The 22,355-nt window shown below is 41.1% G+C and overlaps 1 protein-coding gene, 1 long non-coding RNA gene and 1 pseudogene across 2 annotated transcripts; 1 reads left to right on the top strand and 2 right to left on the bottom strand.

The window, feature by feature from the left end:
* The first annotated feature begins 808 nt into the window (after positions 1-808).
* LOC103593274 lies at positions 809-1,516 on the top strand. The gene is made up of 2 exons (XR_550734.1): positions 809-970; positions 1,362-1,516. It is a non-coding gene; the product is annotated as an uncharacterized LOC103593274 (long non-coding RNA).
* Positions 1,517-11,681: 10,165 nt separating this feature from the next.
* Positions 11,682-15,960, bottom strand: LOC103593285 (annotated as a pseudogene).
* Positions 15,961-19,019: 3,059 nt separating this feature from the next.
* On the bottom strand, positions 19,020-21,510 carry LOC103593284 (zinc finger protein 560-like). The gene is made up of 4 exons (XM_008576241.1): positions 21,433-21,510; positions 20,502-20,628; positions 19,573-19,653; positions 19,020-19,066 (listed from the first exon to the last, which is right to left on the bottom strand). The coding sequence occupies exons 1-4, from the start codon at positions 21,460-21,462 to the stop codon at positions 19,020-19,022; spliced, it is 285 nt and encodes a 94-aa protein (XP_008574463.1). The 5' UTR covers positions 21,463-21,510.
* Between the last annotated feature and the right edge of the window lie 845 nt (positions 21,511-22,355).

Raw genomic sequence — 22,355 nt, 5'->3', positions numbered from 1 at the left:
ATGACAAATTCAAACATTACAGTAAAGGTGCAATAAAACCTCCATTCTTTCTTCCTAGAAGCCCTGTTTTGAAGCTCTGTGGGAAGGTACAGGTCTAGGAAGTTCAGATGAAAAGAACAGCTTAGTATTCCTGTTTTTTTCAGTAGAAAGACTTGCAGTCTAAAAACGTTTATATCCACATACAGTAACATGCACACCCCAGACACCTAAAAAAGTAGCTTTGTCTTTCCACCTGAAAATTTGTCAAAAACACAGAACAGCAAAGAGAAAGCCAAATTCTCATATGAAACGTTAGCAGAAGCAGAAGGAAGAGGCGCTCGTGAACCAACTTCCACCCAGTGCTCACCCGAAAGCGCCGCAATCGCCAGGTCCGTGAGGCGGGAGGACGCAGGGCTGGGGTCAACGCGCTTTGAAGTGGGGAAATTTTTTATTTCTGGGGGGGGAAAAAAACACAACGATTGCTTTGGAGGCTTTAGAAGAGGCAATTACCGGGTTTGAAAGAACTCTACGGAATCGCCCTTACGACATATCCCGACGCACTCCCGGCGGGGACGAGGGCCCGAGTGGCGTCTCGGCCCTGGCCGCCCCGGGAGGACCCGCGGCCCCGGCGGACGCGAGCGGAGTGGGCCAGCCCTCTCTACGAAGCCCCCTCGGCGGCCCGGACCAAACTCGTACTTTCACCACCGGCTGCTCCCCTCCACCTGGCCTCACCGAAGCCGTCTTAAGCCAGAAACCACCCAAGTGGAAAGAACCCCGGCCGCGCGGAGGCAGCGCCGGAAGAGACGACGGCGCGCTGCTGACGTCACTTCCGCTCCCAGCCGCGGGCCTGCGGGGCTGCCGGTTCTAATCTCAGGCACGTTGGACCTCGTTCGGACGCAGAAATTGTTTCCCTCCCGCCTGAGGCGGATGGCTCTCAGGGTCGACGCAGCGCGGGACTGGAGGCAGAAACAGACCCGAGGACAAGGCTGAGGTTAGAACCCGGCCTGTGGGCGGGGCCCGTGCTCGGGGCGGGGATGGAGGCGGGACCCGGCCCAGCGCGCGGTTTGGACGGAAGAACAGACGAGAAACGAGGCTGCGGGGCGTCTCACCAAGTGCTTTTTACCTGCCTCTGCCCGTGTACCCGGAGCCCTTACAATGATTTTCCCAAACTGATAAACCTGCCAGTCCGAGAAATGGACTACTCCTCCGTTCAACCAATCCAGTCTTTAGGCCTTTATTTCCCTTTTTTGTTATTTTTTTAAATCTGAAGAACCTGCTAAACTCTGAGTTGATTTCTTTGTTTTCAATGTACTGACACTTTTTGTAAATCTTGTATATTTTTTCTTCAAATATGTGTTTTTGTTTTTCGGGTCTTACCGTAGGTTCCAGGGTCTCCCGTACTGTGTTGTAAAGGAACGTTGATACCAGGCATTCTTCACCTACGCAGGATTGGTTCTACAGTTGCTCCGGTAATCATTTTGCTGTGGTTTTCAGTGGACGGCCTTTGTGGAGTTAATAAAGTGATTTTGAACATTGACTAACATTTTATCAGGAATTGTTTAGGTATACCATCAAATATTTTGTGAATAGTGAGTTAGCTATTTTGCTGTTAATTTTTCATCTTTTACCGTGCAAAATATTTAATTTATGTAGCCAAAGGCGTTGTTTTTTAATATAATTTCTGGGTTTCCTGCCATACATTCAAAAGTCTCCATAAACTCTAGATTACATACAGATTTTCCTAATTTTCTTCTGAAATGTATTACTTTTTAAAAATTTTTTTGGCGGCTGGCCGGTACAAAATGTATTACCTTTAAAAACATTTAAATCTTGTATGCACATGGTGTCACCTGGAGCTTGAGTAGCTGCATGCAGGTAACAAAAGACAATGGCTAAGAACAAATTAAGAGGGAAGAAGTCTGGGAATATATTTCACATAACCAGCCAAAAAATTTAAGGCTGTTCCTTTTCTCTCAGCCCTTAGAAAATGTTTAATTTGCGCTTGGCCTCTATGGTTTCTAATGAGAAATCCACAGTCAATTGAATTGTCCTCTCAAAAGTAATGTCATTATTCTCAGGCTCATTTCAAGACTTTGTTTTTAGCTTTCAGCACTTTGATTACAATATGTGAGGGCTTAGATTTCTTTGGGGTTATCAATGTTTTGGTTTTACTGAACTTCTTGAATCTGATGATTTATGTCTTTCACCAAACTTGAGAAGTTTTTCATCATTACGTTTCAAAAATTTTTACTACGTCACCTCATTATTATTTTGATTTGTATTACTAAGACTACTGCTGCTGAACATCTTTTCATGTGCTTGTTAGCCATTTCTCTGTCTTCTTTGGAGAAATTTTTGTTCAAATCCTTTGTCCCTTTAAAAATTTGATTGTCTTTACCTTATTGCGTTGTAAGAGTTCTTTATATATTTTGTACTCAAGTCCCTTACTATTTATGTGATTTGCAAATATTTTCTCCCATTCAGTGCGTTGTCTTTCACTTTCTTCATGGTATACTTTAGAATATAAAAGTATATGTCCTGGGCCAGCCCATGGCTCACTTGGGAGAGTGTGGTGCTGATAACACCAAGGCCATGGGTTCGGATCCCATATAAGGATGGCCGGTTAGCTCACTGGGTGAGCATGGTGCTGACACCACCAAGCCAAGGGTTAAGATCCCCTTACCGGTCATCTTTAAAAAAAAAAAAAAGTATATGTCCTTGAGTGTCCTTTGAAGTGCAAAAGTTTTGGGTTTTTGTTTGTTTTTTTAAACTGATTTGGCGGGGTTCTTGTCAAAACTGGATTTTACAAAGAAGTGCACAAATAGGCCAAAGGTTGCAAAGCCTGACAATAATTTGGTAAAGCAAAGAATCTTTGTCATCATCTGGAATTCTGATATTGTGTTTAATCTGGAGGCCAATTTAGGGAGTACTGCCATCTTAACAATATTAGGTGCTTTAGTCCATGAACACAGGGTATCTTGCCACTGCTTTCAGTCTTAATTTATGAACCTTTTGTAGCTTTCAGTATACAAGTCTTGCACATATTTTATTAAATCTATTCCTAAGTATTTTATTATTTTAATGCTATCATAAATGGAATCGTTTTTTTGTTTGTTTGTTTGTTTTTTAAGATGACCGAAGTATTTTATTATTTTAATGCTATCATAAATGGAATCGTTTTTTTGTTTGTTTGTTTGTTTGTTTTTTAAGATGACCAGTAAGGGGATCTTAACCTTTGACTTGGTGGTGTCAGCACCATGCTCCCCCAGTGAGCTAACCGGCCATCCCTATATGGGATCCGAACCCGTGGCCTTGGTGTTCTCAGCACCACACTCTCCCGAGTGAGCCACAGGCCGGCCCGGAATCGTTTTCTTAATTTCGTTTTTGGATTGTGTAATGATAGTGTATAGAAAAACAACTGAATTTTCTATATTAATCTTGTTGCCAGCTACCTTATTGAACTTAGTTCTGTTAATTTTTTACTGGATTCCTGAACCTACCTAAAAGATCATGTTATCTACTAATGTAGATAGATTAACTTCATTTTTTCCAATCTGGAATCTTCTTATTTTCTTGCTCATTTACTTTTAAGAATTCCAGATGGGTGCAGAATTTTATGAGATGCAGTTTCATCTTCCCTTGTTTTGTTTTTGTTTTTTGGCGGCCCATGACCTTATTACCAGCACCACGCTCTCCCAAGTGAGCTAACCGGCCACCATTTCCCTTGTAATAATACTATTTTTTCTCTCTTCTCTAATGAAGTAATCAATTACATTGAGGAAGTTCCCAATAATAAGCCACTCCTGCAATCCTCGAATAAAACTAGTCATAGTGCACTATTCTTTTCTGTCATAGCTGAATTAATTTTGCTAATATTTTATTTAGGATATTTGCATACAAATAAGTTTTCTGTAAAATATCATTTCCTTCGGCTGGCCAGTTAGCTCACTGTGTTAGAGCCTGGTGCTTATAACACCAAGGTCAAGGGTTCAGATCCCAAGGCTGGCCAGCTGCCAAAAATAAAAAATAAAACATAAAAATAATAATAATAAATTATAATTACTTAGTACTAATTTAATCTTACTAAGTACCACTAAATATTCTAAGTTTTCTCTTACTTGAGTGGATACATTCACTTATTTGATTCTCACAATACCAAATCTTGAGTTATAAAATTCACACCCAGTTTATAAAAGATGAGACTGAGGCATCAACTTCTCCAAAATTACACAGCCAAAATTTCAAGGGGCAGAATCAAAACATGTACTCTGGCAGTCTGACTCCTGATTCTGTACCCCTAACCTCTTTGCTCTATGACCAGTCCAGCTTAAAATCTCCTCACATTTCCAAATGTACTGACCCTCTCTGTGAAATGCTGAGATCTTCACGTTCATGTCTACCTGGTTGAATAAGTATATCTCTGGAGGACCAACTCCCCACTTATCTAAAATTAACTTGTCAATAACTCAACCACTATTCTTTTCTCATTTTCCTTTCACCAAAATAGAAGTCATCCCAAAAGGAGAACACAAAGAGAAGGCATGTGAATTCACACAATTCCCACAAACACATACATGGAAGTCATTCCACATCGAGTCACTGTACGTGCATGCATACACACACACCCAGCAACACATAAATACACACACAACACACTGCTCCTGTGTATGCACATGGTGTCACCTGGAGCTTGAGTAGCTGCATGCAGGTAACAAAAGACAATGGCTAAGAACAAATTAAGAGGGAAGAAGTCTGGGAATATATTTCACATAACCAGCCAAAAAATTTAAGGCTGTTCCTTTTCTCTCAGCCCTTAGAAAATGTTTAATTTGCGCTTGGCCTCTATGGTTTCTAATGAGAAATCCACAGTCAATTGAATTGTCCTCTCAAAAGTAATGTCATTATTCTCAGGCTCATTTCAAGACTTTGTTTTTAGCTTTCAGCACTTTGATTACAATATGTGAGGGCTTAGATTTCTTTGGGGTTATCAATGTTTTGGTTTTACTGAACTTCTTGAATCTGATGATTTATGTCTTTCACCAAACTTGAGAAGTTTTTCATCATTACGTTTCAAAAATTTTTACTACGTCATACTTTCCCCTCTTCTTCTAGGACTCTGATAACATGAATATTAAGCTTTTGGTACTGTCACACAGCCCTCTGAGGCTCTGCTACTAGTATGCCAAATAATTCTGAATTATATTTGGGGCATTTTGAATATTATGACACCCCAGGCTTTTAAATCCTATGGAAAATGTAGTTTTTTGTTTTTAACCAGGCAACTAACTCCCCAGTTGGGTTCAGCTTCCAAGTTTCAGTCAGCACTCTGTGGGTTTTGGTTTCAATGTCAGTTCTGTTTTCAAAGACTTTGCAGTACTGGGCCGGCCTGTGGCTCACTTGGGAGAGTGTAGTGCTGATAACACCAAGGCCACGGGTTTGGATCCCTATATAGGGATGGCCGGTTAGCTCACTTGGGAGAGCATGGTGCTGACAACACCAAGTCAAGGGTTAAGATCCCCTTACCGGTCATCTTTTGGAAAAAAAAAAACAAAGACTTTGCAGTGCTATTTATGTCTCTACCTAGAGGCTAGACTACAGAGAAGGTCGTCTGTGTCACAGTCCAGTTGTCAGTGTCCATGGTATGTCTCACTGCCACCACAGGATTGCTTGGAGACTGGGGGCAAATGAATGGAAAAATTAAACTGTGACATGTAGAAAACCCTAAAGACTAGATGAAAAAAATCGTTGGAACTAATAAACAAATCAGGAAAGTTGCAGGATACAAAGTCAAGATGGTACTGGAAGAGAAGGTCTGGGGAAGCCCTATGGCCAGCCTCGACTCACCCTTTCCTCTACCAGGTTCTTTTACTCCACCACAGGAAAGAATTCAAGAGCCAGAGTCACAGTAGAAAATGAAAGCAGGTTACGTGTAAAGAATAAGAAATACAGATTTCATGGGCAAATTGTGGCCTAGCTCCAGAGACTGAGCAGCAGCCACACCAAATTTAATACAAAAGTAAGAAATACGTACTTAAGGTTTAGTACAAAGTGCAGGCTGGCTCAAGACAGTGAGCAGCTGCCCACTAAAAGTTAAGTTCAACAAAAAAGAAAAGCATACACACCTAACTGGCAAAGTGCAGGCTGGCCCCAGCGTAGGTGAGCCAGAGCTCTGCCTTCTGCCTGGGTTCCACTTTTATAGTTTTTACTATCTACACACATTCATGCTATCTAAGGAATATCCAATTAAGGGGGTGATTCCCAGTTATGTAACAGGTTTCTGTGTGCTTCGTTGATCTCTCTTAGAGCATGCTCATTGGTCAAATTCCTCCACATATTTCAGTATATTCGGTGCTCTGTAGCGCCTCCAGTGGAAGGGCATTCCAAGGATAAATTCCTTTTTACTCAGCATGCTTGGCCAGTGAGATTACATAAATCTGCCCCCTGTGGTCTCAATCTCCATGTGCTGATGTAAAAAATAGGTGCTACAGCCCACCATAGTTTAGGACCCAGACTCATGATGGGATTAGCACCCTGTGAAGAAGAGACACAGAACAGCTTGCTGGCTCTCTTTCAGCCAACTGAAGACAGCCAGAGGGCACACTTCCAGCCTCCAGAACAATGAGAAAATAAATTTCTGTTGTTTCAGCCACCCAGTCTATGGTAATTTGTTATAGCAGCACACTCTCACTACTATACAACACAAATCAGAAATACAATTACACAGACCAGAACCAGAACACAAACCAGAAATACACTATAGTAACCACACCAGATTTTGTTGAAATGAATTAATAAAACTAAATAAATTCTAGTAGTATTAATATAAAAAAACAAAGAAATGATTTTTAAATGAAAAAGATTAAAAAGGTATATAATTATTAACAATACAAATACTAAAAATATCAAAAAATATTATGAACTTTATAAGTTCAGAAATACAAAAATACCTGTAAAAACATTTGCTAAAACAAAACTTGCCAAACCTTACTTAAGGTGAAACTGGAAAACTTACCACTCCAACAAATGTAAAAAAAATTTTGAACCCATGCTTTAAAATCATTCCAAAACATAAATAGAAAAACTGATAATGATGGCAACAAGTAATGCAAATTCAGATGATTTTGCAAGTGAATTTTGACTGATATAAAGACACAATTATTATCACATGGAAATAGTTTGAATTAAGAAAAGGAGGAAATACTGTCTTCATACAAAAAAACCAGGCAAGAATAGAGTAAGAAAAGAATGTTACATGCCAATGTTACTCAATAATACTTTGTAAAAAACAAAAAAATTTAATAAATTCTTAAGGCATTCATAAGGAAGCCTCCCAAAACTATGAAAAATAGAAAAAAGCCTTAAAACCTTATTGATGGAGTTTGGATGTGTTGTCCCCTCCAAAACTCATGTGGAAATTTAATCTCCGATGTGGCAGTGTTGGAAACTGATTGAGTCATGGGGGTGGATCCCTCATGAATGGATTAATGCTTTCCCTGGGGGGGGGGAGTAATGAGTGAGTTCTTGCTCTATTAGTTCCCACAGAGTTCATTGCTTAAAAAGACCCTGGCACCTTCTCCCTCTCTCTCTTGCTTCCTCTCTCTTGCTTCCTCTCACCATGTGATCTGCTTGTACCTGCTGGCTGCCTGCCACTTTCCACCATGAGTAGAAGCAGTCTGAGGCCCATGCCAGATGCAGCTGTCCCAGAATCATAAGCCAAGTAAACATCTCTTCTTTATAAATTACCCAGTCTCAGGTAATTCTGTTATAGCAACACAAAACTGACTAAAATACTTAGAAAATCTACAACAGTCAATACAGTGGAAAACATGTGCCATTAGGATTAGGAAGAAAAGTATGCTGCTTTTACTACTTCTATGTAGAGGATTCATAAAGCAAATGTACTTCACAGGGCCTGGTTTTCCAGAGCCTTGCATTATCAGATATTGACCTTGCAAACGACAGGAAATTTTCCTCAGGCTATAAAGTCTCTGTTGTAAGATAAAGAATGGTAACACAGCAAGGTTGCTGGCTCAAAGACAGACAAGCTACTGATTGATATGTAAAGTTACTGGGAAGCTGCTGGGGAGAGAAGGAATGTTTGCTAAAATCAAGCTTTTGTTAGTGGATCACTTAATTGCCTAATAGAATGTCATCTGACTTGATTTTACTGAATGTTACCAGCTTCTATTGTTAAACTTTTTAAAACTATGTCTCTTCCTGTAACTTACTTGCTGGGCTGGAGAATAAATGCAGGAAGAGAACCCCAATTCGTGGTTAATTTCCCAAATGGAAGGAATGCCTCATGCTTGAGGGTTCTGGGTTATTAACCCCTTTCTGGGGCATCTCACTGCTCAGAAGAGAAGGGCTTTGAGTAATCTTTGTCAGCTCTATCACACAGGGGAAAAGGGGTGACAAATCCGTGGGAGGCAAAGCAACACTTCTAGTCATTATTGTACAGGAGGTCTTGTTCAGCCAGGAAAGCAAGAAAAAAACCTAAATGATGTAAGGTTTTAAATGGAAAAGTCAAACTGTCATTAGTTATAGATGATATGCTTGCTTGTGTGGAAAACACAAAAGAATACATAAAAACTAGAATTTTTAAGAATGTTTAGCAAGGCTTCTGGTAAAATGCAATATACATAGATCAATTTCATTTTATAAATGATAATCAGATTTCAGCTTCTGGGGCAGGACCATGTCTAGACTGTGAGGGCTAGGGTATCACCTGTTAAATGACACTGTCACTAGGAGTCCAAGCACTGACTCCAACCTGTAGCACTGACCTCACCCATGACCCACAAGTGCTTAGACTCAGGTACCTGTGAACAAGTTCTGGAGGGACCTTGTATTAGTCCGTTTTGTGTTGCTATAACAGAATACCTGAAACTGGGTGATTTATAAAGAAAACAAAATTTATTGCTTACGGTTTCTGAGGCTAGGAAGTCCAAAGTCCATTTAAACCATTAAATGGACTGAACCAGAGGTTTCACACTGCAAGATGGTGGAAGCAGAGAGAGAGAGACAGACTCTCCTCTTCTTTTAAAGCCCTCAGAACCACACCCCTTACCGCCATTTTAATCCATTCACTACTGCACAGTCCTACAATCCATTCACCTCATCAAGGCCCCACCTTTCAATTGTCATAACAGGATTTCCCACCCTCTTAATAGTCACAGTGGGGCTAAGTTTCGAATGCATAAAGCTTGGAGGACACAATTCAAGCTTTAATGAGTTTTGGGGGGCCATAATTCAATCCACTACAGACCTATAGGACTTATTTCAGACAATCAGGATGGCTTCCAGGACCAGTCAATGAGCCACTGCAACCCACACAAGCCAGAAGAGACTAATCTGATGATCTTTGGGGTCACTGCCAACAAATGTGTCAGCAGATGAGCTAAATAGCAACACTCATACCCACAAGAGAACGACTCCACCATGCACTCCTCTCCAGGAACAAACAAATAACATGAATGTGCACAGGTCTCTTCCATATGGGATTTATTGTTAACCTTGATTTGGAATACCATTACACTGATTTAATTAAGTGCCACAGAAAAATTCATCAAGCAGCAGCAGCTTCAATGGCCATACATGACAACTCAATGATGCTTAAGTGTTACAAGATTATAAATTTTTATCACTCTGACTGAGACTTGCTTGTGCTGGTCTTTGTGCCTGTACCCAAGGGCAACATTCAGGAAGTGCCGGTGATGCCGTCAAACACAGAAAAACATCCTAACCATGTTCACAATAATTTTTCTGGTTTTTTTTTTGTTTGTTTGTTTGTTTGTTGTTGTTTTTAAGATACCAATAAGGGGATCTTAACCCTTGACTTGGTGTTGTCAGCACCACGCTCTCCCAAGTGAGCCATGGGCTGGCCCTTGAATTTTTCTGTTTTCAAAACACACAGAACAGACCGGTTAGCTCCTTTGGTTAGAGCATGGTGTTAAAACACCAAGGTCAAGGGCTTGGAACCCCATCCCAGGCAGCCACAAAAACAACAACAACAACAACAGCAAACACATGGACAGAATGAGAAAGCCAGAAGAGGTCACATTGCCAATCACAGCTGTTACTTGACTCTGGCATATAACATGATTGCTTTGTCAAGCTGTAGGGTGGATCCAGAGGACAAAGAGAATATTCAGCCTTCTCACCCCTTCCCTGCACTACCTGAGGTTACAGGAATTCCCTCCATCCCCTGGTGTGGGTTTACGGCTCTCCCACCATCATCGCGAAATCAGGCTTATCTCAGTCTTTAACTATGATTGCACTATTTCTCCAATATGTCCCTTCTTGCACCCTGACCTTTAATCTGAAAGGATCAGGTGTGAGAGAGACACGGCATTTTTACAATACTTAGGGCCATATTATACCTCCCACCTTGGCTGGTGTGAGACACTGTGAAAAGACAATGTCCATGACCATGACCAGACCATGTCAAACCAACAAAAGAACCTGCACTACTAAAATAGGGTTAAGTATGAATCCTGAGGGCCCATGTTTGGTCTGGCTGCAACCCAGAAGGTGTAGCTTCTACATTGGAGCAGCATTGCTATAGGGAAAAGAAAGACATATCACGCCAGGAATGATTAGGACTACAGAACTACATAGAAAGCCATGTCTCTGTCAGCAGACAAGATTTCAGAACACAGAGGGGTAATTCCCATATACTGTACATGCACAGTTTCTCAAGTATGAATCACCTCATGTTTATTAAAAGTCAAGGAATAAGGTAAAAAATGACTTTCCAGCATTTCTTACCTTTATAGTTTTTCTCCACTGTGAGATCACAGGTATTTAGCAGAACTACAACTTTTCCACATATCTTACATCACCTGGGTTTCTCTCCATCCTCAGATCTCAAATATTTAGCAAGATCCGAGGAAATAGTGAAGGTTTGCCATGTTTCTTAACTGTATGGCTCCAGGGTGAGTTCTTACATCCTGCAATGTGAGCAGATCACAATGGGTCTCCAACATTCCTTAAATTCGTGGGGCATCTTCAGAGTGTAATTTCTTTCATGTCTTTGAGATTAACGTCAACAACTGAAAATTCTTATACATTGCTTACATTGATAAAGTTTCTTGCCACAATAAATTAGAATGTGATTATCAGGGCATGAGGACATCCTAATTCGTTACATTCACAGAGTTTCTCTCCAGTGTGTTTTTATATGTTCAGTAAGACAAGAAGAATTTGTGAAAGTTTCCCATATTCCTTATATACATAGGGTTTCTCTCCACTGTGAGTGTGCACGTGAACACGAAGGGAAGAAGAATGTGTAAATGCTTTCCCACGCATCTCACACTCAAAGGGCTTCTCTCCCCTGTGAGTTCTCATAAGTGCAATAAGATATAAGGAAGAAACAGGCTTTCCTACATTGGTCACAATCAAAGGGATTCTCTTGTGTGACTTCTTCTATGTTCGATAAGTCACGTGGATGTAGTGAAGGCTTTCTGACATCCTTCACATTCATAGGCTTCTCTCCAACGTGTGTTCACATGTGAATGTAAAGGGAGGAGGAACTCATAAATGCTTTCCCACACATCTTACACTCAAAAGGTTTCTCTCCAGTGTGAGTTCTTCTGTGTACATTAAGAGATGTGGAGGAAACAAAGGCTTTCCCCACACTGATCACATCCAAAGGGTCTCTCCCATGTGACTTCTCATGTGTACTCTAAGGACTGAGGATGTACCTAAGGCTTTTCCACATTCCTTATACTCATAGGGCTTCTCCCAATGTTAGCCCATACATAAATGCAAAGGGAGGAGGAATACATAAATGTTTTCCCACATTCCTTACACTCATAGAGCTTCTCCCCAGTATGAGTTCTTACATGTTTACAAAGGCCTGAGCTTCCAGTGAAGGCTTTCCCACAATCCTTATATTTATAAGGTTTGATCCCAGGGTTGAATTTGAAAGTGATCATTAAGGAGTGAGGAATATCTAAAGGACTTTCCACATACGTTACATTCAAAGGGCTTTTTTGCAGTGTGACTTTTTAAATGTTGAGTTCATAGACAAAACTTATTGTAGGCTTTTCCACATTCCTGTCACTTGTAGAGTTTCTTCCCAGTGTGGGTTTGCATGTCAATACTGAGGTATGCAGAATATCTAAAAACTTTCCCACATTCCTTACATTTGTAGAATTTTTAACAGTGTGCACTTGAACATGGGCAGCTTAGCTTGTGGAGTGAGTAAAAGCTTTCCCACATCGCTTCCATTCATAGTTTTTTTCCCTTGTGAGTTCTCCTGTGTAACTGATAGTACAACTGACTAACAAAGGCTTTCCCACATCACTGCATTCAAAGGATTTGTCTCTCAGGCCTGTTCACTGGTAAACACTTGGGGTCACTCTGAAGGCTTTTCCACTCTGACTCAACACAAACTTTCTCTACAGTGGATGTTTTCTTGTGCAGAGTAGGGAAGTCTTTTCCATACTGATTAACTCAGAAATGTTCTGAGTACTCATGTGCATCTTAAGGCATAAGTGTTCACTAAAGACCTCCACATTGCTCACATTCATAGATCTCCCCTCCATTGTGATTTCTTGCCTGTTGGTAAAGGAATGAGTAATGATTGAAAGATTTTTTGAACTTATTAAGAGATTCCACTCATCTGAAGACAGAAATATTATGACAATCATTATTTTTGCCATGTTTATAACCTGTATATAGTTCCTACCCTCTGGATTTCTTTCAATATGGAGGAAGGAGTCCTAATGCAACAATTCTGTCTGATCTACACTAATCTTCAAATGATTCCTGTAGATGTTTATGAAATCATTTAAAAAACTCAAAATCTAGTGAAATATGTATTCATGGGAACTCTAAAGCACCAAGCTTCACACTAGGTTTGGGAATCTCTCTGCAGACACTGCTCCCTCTTGGGTGAATGCTGCTTCTCTCAAATATGTCACATTTGTGCTGATTTTTATAATGAAATTCCTAATCTTCTCTGAAGGTAAAAAAATAAGAAATGCCCCTTGGTAATCTTATTAGTTGTATCCCATTTGATATTTTTAACCAAAAAATATCCTGCCTGAAAGAAAGTGAGCCAAGATGCCAGGTACCATTCAAGCTTTATTAAAGAAAGAAATCTGCTGGGCTGTGCTCAAAGTACCAGGCAGCCCAGGGCTGCCCTGAAAAGGTTATAGCACCAAGTGTGGGGGTGGTAGAGCTTGTAGAGTGCGCCAAGGGCTGGACGATACCATCAAGGAGGGTCATTATGATAATGTGGATCGGGGTGGAGAACCGCATCCTTGCAGAATCAAAAGGGGTTTCTGTTTAAGTCAGGAAACTTCTCAAAAATGGAAGGGGGGGGTTGGGGAGGGGTTGGGCAGCACCATTTTGTACTTGGGCTTGTCTAAAGTAGCACTGGTTATGTTGCAGATCTANCCATGAGTAGAAGCAGTCTGAGGCCCATGCCAGATGCAGCTGTCCCAGAATCATAAGCCAAGTAAACATCTCTTCTTTATAAATTACCCAGTCTCAGGTAATTCTGTTATAGCAACACAAAACTGACTAAAATACTTAGAAAATCTACAACAGTCAATACAGTGGAAAACATGTGCCATTAGGATTAGGAAGAAAAGTATGCTGCTTTTACTACTTCTATGTAGAGGATTCATAAAGCAAATGTACTTCACAGGGCCTGGTTTTCCAGAGCCTTGCATTATCAGATATTGACCTTGCAAACGACAGGAAATTTTCCTCAGGCTATAAAGTCTCTGTTGTAAGATAAAGAATGGTAACACAGCAAGGTTGCTGGCTCAAAGACAGACAAGCTACTGATTGATATGTAAAGTTACTGGGAAGCTGCTGGGGAGAGAAGGAATGTTTGCTAAAATCAAGCTTTTGTTAGTGGATCACTTAATTGCCTAATAGAATGTCATCTGACTTGATTTTACTGAATGTTACCAGCTTCTATTGTTAAACTTTTTAAAACTATGTCTCTTCCTGTAACTTACTTGCTGGGCTGGAGAATAAATGCAGGAAGAGAACCCCAATTCGTGGTTAATTTCCCAAATGGAAGGAATGCCTCATGCTTGAGGGTTCTGGGTTATTAACCCCTTTCTGGGGCATCTCACTGCTCAGAAGAGAAGGGCTTTGAGTAATCTTTGTCAGCTCTATCACACAGGGGAAAAGGGGTGACAAATCCGTGGGAGGCAAAGCAACACTTCTAGTCATTATTGTACAGGAGGTCTTGTTCAGCCAGGAAAGCAAGAAAAAAACCTAAATGATGTAAGGTTTTAAATGGAAAAGTCAAACTGTCATTAGTTATAGATGATATGCTTGCTTGTGTGGAAAACACAAAAGAATACATAAAAACTAGAATTTTTAAGAATGTTTAGCAAGGCTTCTGGTAAAATGCAATATACATAGATCAATTTCATTTTATAAATGATAATCAGATTTCAGCTTCTGGGGCAGGACCATGTCTAGACTGTGAGGGCTAGGGTATCACCTGTTAAATGACACTGTCACTAGGAGTCCAAGCACTGACTCCAACCTGTAGCACTGACCTCACCCATGACCCACAAGTGCTTAGACTCAGGTACCTGTGAACAAGTTCTGGAGGGACCTTGTATTAGTCCGTTTTGTGTTGCTATAACAGAATACCTGAAACTGGGTGATTTATAAAGAAAACAAAATTTATTGCTTACGGTTTCTGAGGCTAGGAAGTCCAAAGTCCATTTAAACCATTAAATGGACTGAACCAGAGGTTTCACACTGCAAGATGGTGGAAGCAGAGAGAGAGAGACAGACTCTCCTCTTCTTTTAAAGCCCTCAGAACCACACCCCTTACCGCCATTTTAATCCATTCACTACTGCACAGTCCTACAATCCATTCACCTCATCAAGGCCCCACCTTTCAATTGTCATAACAGGATTTCCCACCCTCTTAATAGTCACAGTGGGGCTAAGTTTCGAATGCATAAAGCTTGGAGGACACAATTCAAGCTTTAATGAGTTTTGGGGGGCCATAATTCAATCCACTACAGACCTATAGGACTTATTTCAGACAATCAGGATGGCTTCCAGGACCAGTCAATGAGCCACTGCAACCCACACAAGCCAGAAGAGACTAATCTGATGATCTTTGGGGTCACTGCCAACAAATGTGTCAGCAGATGAGCTAAATAGCAACACTCATACCCACAAGAGAACGACTCCACCATGCACTCCTCTCCAGGAACAAACAAATAACATGAATGTGCACAGGTCTCTTCCATATGGGATTTATTGTTAACCTTGATTTGGAATACCATTACACTGATTTAATTAAGTGCCACAGAAAAATTCATCAAGCAGCAGCAGCTTCAATGGCCATACATGACAACTCAATGATGCTTAAGTGTTACAAGATTATAAATTTTTATCACTCTGACTGAGACTTGCTTGTGCTGGTCTTTGTGCCTGTACCCAAGGGCAACATTCAGGAAGTGCCGGTGATGCCGTCAAACACAGAAAAACATCCTAACCATGTTCACAATAATTTTTCTGGTTTTTTTTTTGTTTGTTTGTTTGTTTGTTGTTGTTTTTAAGATACCAATAAGGGGATCTTAACCCTTGACTTGGTGTTGTCAGCACCACGCTCTCCCAAGTGAGCCATGGGCTGGCCCTTGAATTTTTCTGTTTTCAAAACACACAGAACAGACCGGTTAGCTCCTTTGGTTAGAGCATGGTGTTAAAACACCAAGGTCAAGGGCTTGGAACCCCATCCCAGGCAGCCACAAAAACAACAACAACAACAACAGCAAACACATGGACAGAATGAGAAAGCCAGAAGAGGTCACATTGCCAATCACAGCTGTTACTTGACTCTGGCATATAACATGATTGCTTTGTCAAGCTGTAGGGTGGATCCAGAGGACAAAGAGAATATTCAGCCTTCTCACCCCTTCCCTGCACTACCTGAGGTTACAGGAATTCCCTCCATCCCCTGGTGTGGGTTTACGGCTCTCCCACCATCATCGCGAAATCAGGCTTATCTCAGTCTTTAACTATGATTGCACTATTTCTCCAATATGTCCCTTCTTGCACCCTGACCTTTAATCTGAAAGGATCAGGTGTGAGAGAGACACGGCATTTTTACAATACTTAGGGCCATATTATACCTCCCACCTTGGCTGGTGTGAGACACTGTGAAAAGACAATGTCCATGACCATGACCAGACCATGTCAAACCAACAAAAGAACCTGCACTACTAAAATAGGGTTAAGTATGAATCCTGAGGGCCCATGTTTGGTCTGGCTGCAACCCAGAAGGTGTAGCTTCTACATTGGAGCAGCATTGCTATAGGGAAAAGAAAGACATATCACGCCAGGAATGATTAGGACTACAGAACTACATAGAAAGCCATGTCTCTGTCAGCAGACAAGATTTCAGAACACAGAGGGGTAATTCCCATATACTGTACATGCACAGTTTCTCAAGTATGAATCACCTCATGTTTATTAAAAGTCAAGGAATAAGGTAAAAAATGACTTTCCAGCATTTCTTACCTTTATAGTTTTTCTCCACTGTGAGATCACAGGTATTTAGCAGAACTACAACTTTTCCACATATCTTACATCACCTGGGTTTCTCTCCATCCTCAGATCTCAAATATTTAGCAAGATCCGAGGAAATAGTGAAGGTTTGCCATGTTTCTTAACTGTATGGCTCCAGGGTGAGTTCTTACATCCTGCAATGTGAGCAGATCACAATGGGTCTCCAACATTCCTTAAATTCGTGGGGCATCTTCAGAGTGTAATTTCTTTCATGTCTTTGAGATTAACGTCAACAACTGAAAATTCTTATACATTGCTTACATTGATAAAGTTTCTTGCCACAATAAATTAGAATGTGATTATCAGGGCATGAGGACATCCTAATTCGTTACATTCACAGAGTTTCTCTCCAGTGTGTTTTTATATGTTCAGTAAGACAAGAAGAATTTGTGAAAGTTTCCCATATTCCTTATATACATAGGGTTTCTCTCCACTGTGAGTGTGCACGTGAACACGAAGGGAAGAAGAATGTGTAAATGCTTTCCCACGCATCTCACACTCAAAGGGCTTCTCTCCCCTGTGAGTTCTCATAAGTGCAATAAGATATAAGGAAGAAACAGGCTTTCCTACATTGGTCACAATCAAAGGGATTCTCTTGTGTGACTTCTTCTATGTTCGATAAGTCACGTGGATGTAGTGAAGGCTTTCTGACATCCTTCACATTCATAGGCTTCTCTCCAACGTGTGTTCACATGTGAATGTAAAGGGAGGAGGAACTCATAAATGCTTTCCCACACATCTTACACTCAAAAGTTATAGCACCAAGTGTGGGGGTGGTAGAGCTTGTAGAGTGCGCCAAGGGCTGGACGATATCATCAAGGAGGGTCATTATGATAATGTGGATCGGGGTGGAGAACCACATCCTTGCAGAATCAAAAGGGGTTTCTGTTTAAGTCAGGAAACTTCTCAAAAATGGAAGGGGGGGTTGGGGAGGGGTTGGGCAGCACCATTTTGTACTTGGGCTTGTCTAAAGTAGCACTGGTTATGTTGCAGATCTATTATTCCTGCCTTTTAAGTATAGGAAAAAGGGGAAAAGGGCGGAGGTCTCATTCTTTTGAAGCTACTTCCCGCTGGAGATGGGTGAAGTTATGAAAAAAATAAAAGATTTATATTGGCGGGTAAAACAATCAAGTGGCAGGGTATTGGTTTCATGTGGGGAGGCTACATTCCTCTGGGGAAGGGTCGCTGATTCTGAGGGGCTGATATCCTCCTTGCAGGAACAATTTGCCACCTTTTGGTTGGTGAAAGCCTGCATACGTTCCCGCAAGAAATTAGAGAAACACCAAAAGAGACAGGGGCCAAAAAGTAGGATGAGGCACAGTTAGGGGTCCAAGTAGAGGCATAAGCCAGGGTACCCAAGGGTTCAGTGAAATGGTGTAAGTTGTTTTGGATCACCCTGGACTCACCAGGCAGCCCAGGGCTGCCCTGAAAAGGTTATAGCACCAAGTGTGGGGGTGGTAGAGCTTGTAGAGTGCGCCAAGGGCTGGACGATACCATCAAGGAGGGTCATTATGATAATGTGGATCGGGGTGGAGAACCGCATCCTTGCAGAATCAAAAGGGGTTTCTGTTTAAGTCAGGAAACTTCTCAAAAATGGAAGGGGGGGGTTGGGGAGGGGTTGGGCAGCACCATTTTGTACTTGGGCTTGTCTAAAGTAGCACTGGTTATGTTGCAGATCTATTATTCCTGCCTTTTAAGTATAGGAAAAAGGGGAAAAGGGCGGAGGTCTCATTCTTTTGAAGCTACTTCCCGCTGGAGATGGGTGAAGTTATGAAAAAAATAAAAGATTTATATTGGCGGGTAAAACAATCAAGTGGCAGGGTATTGGTTTCATGTGGGGAGGCTACATTCCTCTGGGGAAGGGTCGCTGATTCTGAGGGGCTGATATCCTCCTTGCAGGAACAATTTGCCACCTTTTGGTTGGTGAAAGCCTGCATACGTTCCCGCAAGAAATTAGAGAAACACCAAAAGAGACAGGGGCCAAAAAGTAGGATGAGGCACAGTTAGGGGTCCAAGTAGAGGCATAAGCCAGGGTACCCAAGGGTTCAGTGAAATGGTGTAAGTTGTTTTGGATCACCCTGGACTCATTTACATAATAACAGCATTCCTCCCCCAAGAAGAGGCAGGTGCCTTCCTTCTCAGCTGTAAGGAAGTAAAGGGCCCGATGGTTCTGTAAAGTGACTGTCTTGAGTGAGGTGACCTGTCACTGGAGGGAGGAGATGCTATCTATGCTTAGTTCTCCTGAGAGTTTTGATAGAATTGAGAGGCAGTAGCAGGGCCCGCTATGCCAGTTCCAGCTGCAGGAAGGATCCCTGCCCCAATTAAAAGGTACAATTAGTGCCCTACGGGAGCAGGGGACACTTCCTGAGAGGAGGGGCCGAAGTTAGTCCCAGTCCCATCTCCATGGAGGGGGGGGCGGGTGGCGCCATTTTGTACTTGGGCTTGTCTAAAGTGGTGCTGGTTATGTTGCAGATCTATTACTGCTGAAGTGCTGACCCTTTGGTTTTAAGGTGCATTTCCCATTCTGAAGTACAAGAGAAAAACATATAAAGTTTGCACAACCAAATGGTAGGTTAAATAAGTTAAAAGTAATAAGGTTCATCTGTATTTGTTTCCATATTTAACATGCTAAAAAAAATAAAGCAAAGATATATGTGAGCAGTTTGGCTATGTGTAAAATTTGGCAGTAATATGGGGGTCAAAATTTAAAAATTTATTAACAAATCTACAAAAATTAACTGTGATGGTGAACAGAAACAGTATTATCAGGGAAGGAAAGTAGGAAAGATCTGGACAAAAAGCATACATGAAAACCATACACTCAAAAAAGAAAAGGGCAGGTTGTTTGTGAGATCATAGGAAATTATAGACCAACACAAATTAACGGAGTATGGGAAGTTGAAAGTATCCCAAAACTTCTGAGTCCAGTGCTCTTACCTACTTTGACAAAGTGCATCTTGAAATGTTTCATTAAACTTCCAAACTTACTGAACTTCTCACTGCCCAGGCATGTGCTTCACAAACACTTACCTTGGAGAATTCCTCTGTCCACTGTCCTCAACTCTTTTTCCTTAAACCAAGAGATCAGGCTGGGTTCGAACAGCTGGTATCCTGCACACAGGGAAAGACACATCAATGAAAGAGGCTTATGCAGGAGATGACAAACCTTCCCATGAAACAGAAACCACATTTCTTTTTTTTTTTTTTTTTAAAAAGATGACCGGTAAGGGGATCTCAACCCTTGACTTGGTGTTGTCAGCACCACGCTCAGCCAGTGAGTTGGTGTTGTCAGCACCACGCTCAGCCCGTGAGCGAACCGGCCATCCCTATATAGGGATCCGAACCCATGGCCTTGGTGTTATCAGCACCGCACTCTACCGAGTGAGCCATGGGCCGGCCCTAGAAACCATATTTCTAATGAAAGCAATAAAATTATTTCTAGACAGTACAAAATGCAAATATCTCCTCTTTCTGTGCTCTGAAAAGATTGGTTATCTCCGACCCCTGAAACCTCATGCAGGCTGAAATATGAGGATATTTCCAAAAGTTCATGGAAAATTAGATTTAAAAATGAGAATCTTTTTGTGAACTTTTTAAAGTACCCTCAATACATATATAAAAACCACTAAGACTTTAGTTAAAGGAAGAAATGATGGAAATACAAAAAGAGATCTTTAGTTTTACAGGGAAATTACTACGCCAGTGGTTCTCAGCTTTAGAGTGAATCAGATACACCTGGAGTGTTTGTTAAAACACAAATGACAGAGCCCCAACAGCAGACTTTCTTTTTTAATTTTATTTTATATTGTCAGTATACAATGTGGTTGATTGTGGCCCATTACTAAAACCTCGCTCTCTCCTCCCTCTCCCCGCTCCCTCCCAATGCAACAGCAGACTTTCTGATTCACTATGTCAAAGGTGGAGTCTCATAATGTACATTTCTGATGCTGGAGTCTCACCTACTGTGGCCAGGTTTTTGTAGTTCTCCAGAATCACATCTCTGTATAGGTTTCTCTGAGTTGGGTCCAGGAAAGTCCAGTCCTCCTGGGTGAAGTTCACAGCCACATCCTCAAAGGTCACCAAGTCCTAAACCATCACACACATAGAAGTTTGAGCCAAGTAACATCCCCACCAATGTTCACTGGAAAATGAGGAAGTGAAACCAATGCCTACACAGGGTTCTGAGGGCTCCCATTGTCTATTCCAGGGTTCGATGGTCTTAGGAAACCACACTCACTACCGCTCACCTCCAGTCTTATGGCTTTAAAGGCACCTTTTACACATGAACTTATCACACCACAACTAGATTGGGAGCTCTTCTCCTCTTAGTTCCCTCTATTGCAGCACACTCCTGAGCCATCACAAGCACTTGATAAAAGGTGATGTATGAATAAATTCTTTGAGAAAAGGACACTTTCATCTTCCTTACCATCCGTCAGAGCACCCAGAGAAATAAATAAGCAGTCAACATCAGGAGAGCTAAGATGAATTCATAATTACTAATACTGAGATAATTTTCAGGGTAACCCCTTACCAATATAAAAGGCACAACATTCTGGGGAAATGGAGTTAGGAACTCAGTACTGGCATGGGTCTTTTATTTGCTTTAAGAAGCTCTGTAGACATGTCTACCTACAAGGAAATGTGTCCTTCTGGTCCATGCAATTATGCCATTTTTTAGAAGGATACTCCAAGTTTCAAGCAAGAAGTTCTTCACACTAGAATTGGGGTCACCCAAATTCATCACATTCAGAATGTCTCTCCAGAGATTCCACTCCCTCTTGGGTGAATGCCATTTCTTTTGAGTATCTCTCTTTTGTGCTGATTTTCTATAATGAAATTCCTAATCTTCTCTGAATGTGAAAAATAAAAAAATCCTTTGTTTCTTACCATTTGTATCCCACTGGAAGTTTCTTCCATCAAAAAGTACTGCTGAAGTGCTAAACCTTTGGTTTTAAGTTGAATTTCTCATTCTGAAATTAAACAAACAAAAAAATTTAGGATTGTAGAAAGAAATGGTAAGTTGAAGGAGTTAAAAATGGAAGGAATCACTCATATTTGTTTAAAAAAACAAAAAAGTAAAAACTTGAGGATTTAGACTATGTCAAAAATTCGGCAGGTCAAAATTTCAGATAATTTGTTAAAAATTGATTCTGTGAAAATTAAAACTGATGGTGAAGAGAAAGTTGTTATCAGGGAAGGAAAATAAGAATTATCTGAACAAACAGCATACATCAAAACAATAAACTGGAAGAAGAAACATAATATGATATTTATGTGATCACAGAAAATTTCAGTAGACAGAAAGTAAAAGTACATGATGTTGAACATAACCTAACTTCTGAGAAAAATAGTCTCAACCTCCTGAGACAAAGTGCACCTTAAAAACTTTCCTCATTATGCTTATGTTTTAGTCTGTTTTGTGTTGCTATAACAGAAATACCTGAGACTGGGTAATTTATAAAGAACAGAGGTTTATTTGGCTTACAATTATTCTGGGACAGCTGCATCTGGCATGGGGTTCAGGCTTCTTCTACTCATCGTGGAAAGCAGCAGGCAGCCGGCGGGTACAAGCAGATCACATGGCAAGAGGAAGCAAGAGAGAGAGAGGAGGTGCCAGCTTCTACTCATCGTGGAAAGCAGCAGGCATCCGGCGGGTACAAGCAGATCACATGGCAAGAGGAAGCAAGAGAGAGAGAGGAGGTGCCAGAATCTTTTAAGCAACCAGCTCTCGCAGGAAGTAATAGAGTGAGAACTCACTCATTACTACCCCCACCTAGCAAGAGCCTTAATCCATTCATGAGGGATCCACC

Source organism: Galeopterus variegatus, unplaced genomic scaffold (assembly GCF_000696425.1).
Source record: "Galeopterus variegatus unplaced genomic scaffold, G_variegatus-3.0.2 Scaffold1313, whole genome shotgun sequence".
Classification (NCBI taxonomy): domain Eukaryota; kingdom Metazoa; phylum Chordata; class Mammalia; order Dermoptera; family Cynocephalidae; genus Galeopterus; species Galeopterus variegatus.
This window is presented reverse-complemented; position numbering and strand designations above follow the sequence as displayed.

What these genes read in the sequence shown, in the direction of transcription:
- LOC103593284 (XM_008576241.1), bottom strand. Translation starts at nt 21,462, where the DNA reads ATGGAAGAAACTTCCAGTGGGATACAAATG. An exon ending in CTTCCAGTGGGATACAAATG is followed by an intron (nt 20,629 to 21,432) that starts GTAAGAAACAAA and finishes GTGATGGTTTAG; the next exon opens with GACTTGGTGACCTTTGAGGA. An exon ending in GGACAGAGGAATTCTCCAAG is followed by an intron (nt 19,067 to 19,572) that starts GTAAGTGTTTGT and finishes CTTGTACTTCAG; the next exon opens with AATGGGAAATGCACCTTAAA.